General features: G+C 45.5%; 1 protein-coding gene across 1 annotated transcript; it reads left to right on the top strand.

The window, feature by feature from the left end:
* The first annotated feature begins 1,337 nt into the window (after positions 1-1,337).
* Positions 1,338-5,802, top strand: LOC120684984 (UPF0481 protein At3g47200-like). The gene is made up of 2 exons (XM_039966833.1): positions 1,338-2,037; positions 5,095-5,802. The coding sequence occupies exons 1-2, from the start codon at positions 1,423-1,425 to the stop codon at positions 5,800-5,802; spliced, it is 1,323 nt and encodes a 440-aa protein (XP_039822767.1). The 5' UTR covers positions 1,338-1,422.
* Positions 5,803-7,418: the final 1,616 nt, after the last annotated feature.

The following is a 7,418-nucleotide window of genomic DNA, read 5'->3' as shown; positions in this document are numbered from 1 at the left end:
TATACAAGTAAATCACATCAACTCTCCAGACTCAGGTTATGTTTAGTTTTTTAAGTATCTGTCACATTGAATGTTTGCATGTCAATTCAAATATTCAGATATCAATTCAATATAAAACTAATCACATAAGTTGCAATTATGGCTTTAGACCAATCTATTAAGTATAATTAATACATGAATAGCGGATGGTTACTGTATAAATTAGTGGTCAAATTATGAACTAATTAGTCTTATTAGATTCTTCTCGCGATTAGGTCACGACTTATAAAATTAGTTTTATAATAAGTCTATATATAGTACTCCTAATTGGTGTTTAAACATATGATGTGACAGGGACTTATTACTTAAACTGAAAAAAGCAAACGAGGTCTCATTTAGATCAACTAAAACAAGTAAATCATATCTACATATGCAATCCAAATGAGCAAGAACTCCCCCCACCTGAGCCAAGAACAAAAAGAACAAGTGAGTTGAATTGCTCGGGCGGGGGAAGGGGAAAGGGGATAAGGGGACCAATGAGATTTGTCCCGGTTGGAGGCACCAACCGGGACCAAAGCGCACTCTTTTGACCCAGTTGGTGGCTCCAACCGGGACGAATAGGCCGCGGGGCTCGGGTTGGAGCCACCAACTGGGACAAAGAGTGTCATTTGGTCACGGTTGGTTCCTGCAACTGGCACCAAAGGCCCCTGGCCCCCCTACCCGCCCGGCTAGCAGTTGGACCCGGGACAAAAGCCCATTTGGTACCGGGCCCAACGGCAGCCGGGACAAATGGCCTGAACTGAAGGCCTGTTCTGTAGTAGTGTGAGTCGTAGTTCTCCTATTTTTAAAATTCCAAATTTAGGTTTATTTAGTAGTTTCTGACAGTGAATCCTTCTCGTTTTAGAGATTGATGCAGAAATTTCTAGATCTCTCGGCGAAAATAATGACTTCTTTTAATGCTCCATTATTAATGTAATAAATAGATTATTCATCTAGACTTGATCTTGTTGGTCAAGTGGCATATTGCAAGGTCATAATGACAAACTGTAAGCTATTGGCTACAGCGTGATTACTTAGCACATCCTCTTCACGTGGTATCGTGCTGCCATAGCCTCCATAGCCTCAATCATTTCGTTGTTCTTGACTAAATCATACATAGGCCTCTCTGATCAAGCCAGTAACACCGAACGTGGCCAGGTAGACGCCAGTGCTGAGATCTGTATCATATTAATTAACCGAAGACTTCGAACTCGATTGGTCACACAAAAGTGTACAATACATAAAGAAATGACAAATGGACCGGCACCCATCTCGGTGTGTTTCCTGTGCCATCATATAGGGCCTTAACACCCTTCTCGGTGTTTACTGAAGTCGCAAGGTTTTGGAACACAAGAAATCAAATCGAGAGGGTGCCTTTGAGATAGCCTACTGAGTGAGCAGAAAATGGGGGAGGAGTCCGTGACCGTGAGAGTCCAAGCGAAATCTAGTTCTTCTAGCTGGGTGGTGGATATGGAGAAGATGCTCGAGCAGGCCAACCCATCAATGGAGATGGTGCTGTGGAAGCAACGATCCATACGCCGGGTGCCAGAGTTTATCAAGAAGCTGACAAACAGCAAGTCCTATCAGCCACAGTTCGTATCGCTGGGCCCTTTACACCATGGCGAGAGACACCTCCTTCCCATGGAGCAGCATAAGCGGCGAGCAGTGCTGCACATAGTTAACCAATCCGGGAAGCATTTACAGGAGTTTGTTGCGGTCATCGAGGAAGTAGTAGAGGAGCTCCAAGGTGCCTACGATGACCTGGATGACAAAAAATGGCGTGGAGCGAACAAGGGTCGCTTCGTGGAGATGATGGTCACGGACGGCTGCTTCTTGTTGGAGCTGATGTTTGAAGCTCTAGCACCAGGGAATTATGCGGCCAACGACCCTATCTTCAGCAAGAACAGTTTTTCTCGTCTATGGCCAATCATGCGGAATGACATGGTCGCGATGGAAAATCAACTGCCTCTAGTGGTTCTACAGAGGCTTCTATCTGTTATCCTAGACGGCACATCTCCGGTACGTCTACTTTTTATGTAGCAGAGGCTTCTAACTTCAATTGTTCTCTTTTCGATCATCATATATATACTTACTTTCATCAACGCTCAATTATTTTTTTGTTCAATCATTATCCTAGACTGGATGGGTGAAGCACATTTAGTGTCAACGGTGTATACCACTATATGTGTGTGTAACTTACTATTATTTACTATTACTAGTTCGACGCTCTTTTTTTTGAGCCTCGACATGAAGTCACCTAAGATCCTAGATGAATACTCAAATAAATAGAGAATCCAAAAATTCTCACAAAAATGAGAAACTTCCAGCCATTAATCCGATAACTATAATCATACCAGTCATTGCATCTTTTATATTTCCTAACAAATTATCCACCTCTATCATTACGAAAATAGACTGAAGTAACACCCTAAACATGTATCTAAATAATCCACCTCTGCCATTATAAAAGAATCTAAAGTAATCACCCCATCTTGGTGGAAATTATCCACCTATACTATTATAAAAATAATGCAAATAGTCTCCTAAATTGTATATAAATTATCCAATTATATCATAAGGAAGAAGTACATTTTTGACCATTGAACTATCACCTGAGTTTGGTTTTGACCATCCAACTCGAAAACCAGAAATCCAACCATCGAACTCCAAAAACTGTTTATATTTAGCCATTCACTGGTTTTGAATGGCAGATTCACTGACGTGGATGGTTTTGAATGGTGGTTTTGCTGACGTGGATGTCATCACCTTTTCTCTCTCACTCCTCTCTCCATTTCCTTTCTTCTCTTTCTTCTCCGCCATGTCCACTATGCCACCGGCGCTGGCTCCACGGAAGGCTCCTCACCACCACCACCAGCCACCCTCTTCGACGCCACAATTGCACGCCTTCACCACCGCCTGGCCGCACTTTGCCCATCTTCAGGCTCGGCCCCCACCTCCGTATCCACACCCTCCTCTACTTCATTGCCTCCGGCGGCTCCCACCTACCCGGCCTCCATCTCCGTGCACGGGAGTAGCTCCCCCACGACACGTCGGCTTCATGCATTCTTTGGCGGTAGCAACGTCCCCGCCACAGCCTCCTCGTTGACCACTGGCATGAGGATGCTGAGTGGCACGAGCTTGCCCATGGAGCTCGGAGATCCGGTCGTCTAGCAGGTGGAGGGCATGAGCGGCCCAGCCCACCCCACTGCAGATCTGGCCACCAACGGCCGCGCCTCACCCTGTGGCGCACCAGATATTGCCCAGCAGCCCCGCCCACACCACCCATCACCTGATCCGGGCCTTCCCTCCCACCACTGCCACCGGTGCTGCCTCCCTCCCCACTTACCCCACATCGTCGAGGCTGACGGGCCGCTGTGCGCGCGGGTTCACCACTGTCAAGAAAGTCGCCGCCGAGGGCACCGTGACGTGGGAGCCGCGTGACACCGGTCGAGGGCCGGAGTATGGGAGGTGCAGCGGCGGTGGGATAAGGTGAGGAGGTGCAGAAGCGGCAGCAGGAATCTTGCATGGGTAGAGAGAAAGAGAGCAAGAATGTGGTGAAGAGAACAAAGGAAAAGGAGAGAGGAGAGAGAAATGTGATGATATGTGCAGCCCACTTCCATGTGTCATCCATGTCAGTGAAACCGCTATTCAAAACTAGCTCTTGTATTCTTAATGAGTTAGCTAAAAAATAAAATCTCACCAAAAACTGAATTCAACAGAATCTCTATTTTCCTCGCATCCCTATCATATTCAGTATTTCATACCTGCCGCTCTGAAAAGAAGTCGGGCCCTCGCTCGCCATCCCACTCCTGCGCTCCCGGCCTACCCTCTCGCGCTCCCCGGACCATGTGCCGCCGCAATCTTCCTTCGCAGTGTCCTCGCTCTTAGCTCGCACCGTCACAAGCTGAGAAGTTGGTACGCGAGGCAGTACTTTGGACGACGCGCTGGGGGGGTGCTGTGGCGCTCTGGCCAAAGCCGCTCGCACATGATGTGCCAGAACCGCGAGCTGCTGCACGGCCGCGGCGGCCGGGAGGGCGGCGGCACAAGGGTGGCTTCGTCATCCGCGGGCGCTGGGTGCACAGTTCCGGCCGCAGTGTCATGGCGAACAATGCGTCGTAGGTAACCGAACGTCCTCCGGTGCACATTCGCTCCGCCGCCAGTGTTGTTGTACCGCCAGTGGTGCTGGGCTGCTGGCGGCGGAGCAGACGAGACGCAATCCGCGCGCATGGGGGAGAGAATGTGGTGACGGCGCGCAGGGGCGAGTGGGGCAACCGGGGGAGCAAGGGCGGCGTTGGCTGCGAGCGGTGGGGAGGAGGAATGGCCGTGGCCGAGGGAAGGCGGCGGCCGCGGCGGGGAGGAGCCCCGCGCTCGACGGTGGAGTGGAGGAGATGAGTTCCATACAATTGGATAGGGATGGCGGGGGCATTTCGGTCTTTTCGCCAATCCGCTGGTGGGCAACACCTATGAGCTCCTTCTCCCTCATCTAATGTTTTGCCCGTATTTTTCTTCTCCCCATGTAATGTTTCGCCCATATTTTTTTGCGTTATCACTGGTCTCCAAACACGACCTGATATGGGTCAAAAGCTGGCCGTTTATTTGTTTCGGCTAGAGTATTATATATTAGTATAATATCTATACCTATTATATTATATATTAGCATTATATTATATATTAGTACTATCTATACCTATTTCTAAGACAAGTGATGTTTTCACCAAAATTTTTAGTTTGGTGGGTCTTGTATCATTAACAGGTAGGCCTTAGTTCATCCCGTAAGCGAGTCAAACCAGCCCTCCGTGTAGATCCCTGAAAATTAGCAGATAGACAACTATATGTATCCGATAATTATACCAACGTTGTCTGTAGCAACGCACAAGCATAATTGCCTATGTGGGGTTGCAAACCAACCAACAATATATATGGCACATGCCACAACCAGAGTAGAGGTGCGTGGATTTGAATGTTAATAGAACTTCAAATACATTTTTGTCTCTTTAATTAAATGTGTGTACGCTTTTGTTTGAACAGCGAGTCTCTTACTATTGCTTTATTTGTTTCAATGGTGAGTATGTACAGGAAGCTAAACATATCAACAGCTGCGTGCTATTTCTTTTGGACCGCAACCCACTTGATGAGGAAGATATGGAAAACTTAGGTCTCCACTTCCTAGACCTTTTTCACAAAAGTTACTGTAGTTCCCGTCCAAATTGGGAAGGATGCGTTGAATATGAGGCTTGCACACCCTGTGCTTCTGAGCTAAAGGAGGCAGGGATCCAATTCAAAAGGAGCGACACTGATAGCATCCACAACGTTAACATGGAAAACGGCACGCTGAGCATGCCAATGTTCACGTTCGATGAGGACACAGAGATACCACTCCTCAACCTAATGGCATTTGAGTGGCTACACCCTGAAGTCAATCTTGACGTATGTTGCCACATGTTCTTTATGGAAAAAATCATCAGATCCGAAAAGGATGTAGAACTTTTAAGATCCAAAGGGCTCTTCCAGGGCCTAGTAGGCAGTGAGAAAAGGGCGGTGGAGATGTTCAACACCCTCGTCAAGTTATCATGGACGGCAAGCAGAGGCAGCAGGCTAGGCCAGGTGCAGTGGAAGCTGAACGAGCACTGCAGGAAGCGCCGGAATAAGTGGCGGGCCAGCTTTGTGAACACCTACCTGAGCAACCCCTGGGTATTCATCTCCCTCATGGCTGCCATAATTTTGCTCATTGCCACCCTCCTGCAAACCATCTACACCATTGTCCCGTTCTACACCAAGAACTAGCAAGAGTTATGTGGCTCTATCGATGTATCTGCTTACGTTTGCACACCACTATTATATATTTCAGTCTATAGTATTATCTTCATTAGGTATAGCTCTAGATCTGCGGCTCTATAAATATCACAGTATGTGTGGACAATTACTGTTTCTGGCCTCGTACCATCTATACTTCAAATATATTGTCGTGAGTTTCATCCCTAAATATATGCTTGTCATTATGTATCGACTTGCAACTACTATTGTTTCATGTGTTGACCGGTACTAAGGAATTAATTTGTAGGGTTTATTGTATAAATGATACAATATAGCAAAAAAGTATAAATGATACAAGAACAAGCTATCTATATAGTATATCAAGGAAAATGATCCCATAAGACCATTATTGTGACTTTGGCGATTAAATAACAACATAAACATTGGGACTAATAAGTTTGTGAACTCATATTAGTATGGATGAAGTCCAAATCTTAGCAAGTACGCGCCAAATTAAACAAGTGACCTCAATCTTAACAAGTAGTACGCCAAATGAGGGATCCAAATCATATCAAGTGCAAGCCAAAGTAAAAAAATTAAGAGATCGAATAATTCTAGGTGTCCAAATGACAGCTAAGATCATCCAAATAAAGTATAGGATGATCTGACAGCCTCAACAATACACGGGTCGGATCAATGCTGAGGAGGAGATGAAATTTAGTTGTACCGGATGCACCAACGAAATTTAGTCGAACTAAAGCACCGGATGACCCTGTACTACGTACTGACTGGTTACATTGGTGCAATTGTAATAATTTGATTAAACGTACAGCATGTCGAGCAAAAGAAGGTTCCAGGAGAAAAATCCTTTAGTACCGGTTTAACAGATGGTCATCAGACGAAGCGTCGGACAAAGCATCGGAGCAATAATACAAGTAAAAGTGGCTTTTGGCCGAGAGGGACCAATGACTATCACTACTACAAAAATGATTGTAGGAGTCCTCCATTTTTTTTCTAGGGGCGGCACAAAGGTAACCCGCTCCTACAAAAGGAGCAGGGTTAATATAATGTAGCATCTGACCCATCCATGCAAATGCATTTTTTTGGGACGGGTGGTGGCGTCACCAGCCCCTAAACCCACCTCTAAAAATTATTTTTATGGGTACTTGATATCATGACCCATCCATACAAATGGTCCAATGAAAGTAAATTCATAATTCAAAAAAGTGAAATTTCTACACAATGGTTTTTGTTAACTATAGATACCGAAAAATATGTTTCAAGTATATATATTTAAGTGTATATAAAGGTTAAGATTGTGGATATCTTAAAGTATGATTTGAGTTGTATGAGATACTATATAGTCATGCTAAAAGATCTTAATTGAATAATGTATAAACTATAAAATTTTAGATCTTACCAATGCAACCCTCCCTTGGAAACGGATTTGTATGTGCAGGTGATGCCAATGCCATCATCCAGTCCTACAAATTGATTTTAGAGTTAATAAAAAAGAATGGCACACTTCTTATGTATATGAAAAGGAAGTCGTTTTAGATAGGTGCGGCGTTTGTGCAAAGTCAGTCATTTCCGCATCAAACACCCCTCCGTGGACGTTGTTGCCCCTAGTGCTTTGGGTCACCCGC

Source organism: Panicum virgatum, chromosome 8N (assembly GCF_016808335.1).
Source record: "Panicum virgatum strain AP13 chromosome 8N, P.virgatum_v5, whole genome shotgun sequence".
Taxonomy (NCBI): domain Eukaryota; kingdom Viridiplantae; phylum Streptophyta; class Magnoliopsida; order Poales; family Poaceae; genus Panicum; species Panicum virgatum.
The sequence above is the reverse complement of the archived record's forward strand: the minus strand, read 5'-3'. Positions and strand labels throughout refer to the sequence as shown.

Excerpts from the sequence above, each read along its gene's own strand:
- LOC120684984 (XM_039966833.1), top strand. The coding sequence starts at position 1,423 with ATGGGGGAGGAGTCCGTGACCGTGAGAGTCCAAGCGAAATCTAGTTCT. Across the intron at positions 2,038-5,094 it reads TCCTAGACGGCACATCTCCG|GAAGCTAAACATATCAACAG; the intron begins GTACGTCTACTT and ends GAGTATGTACAG.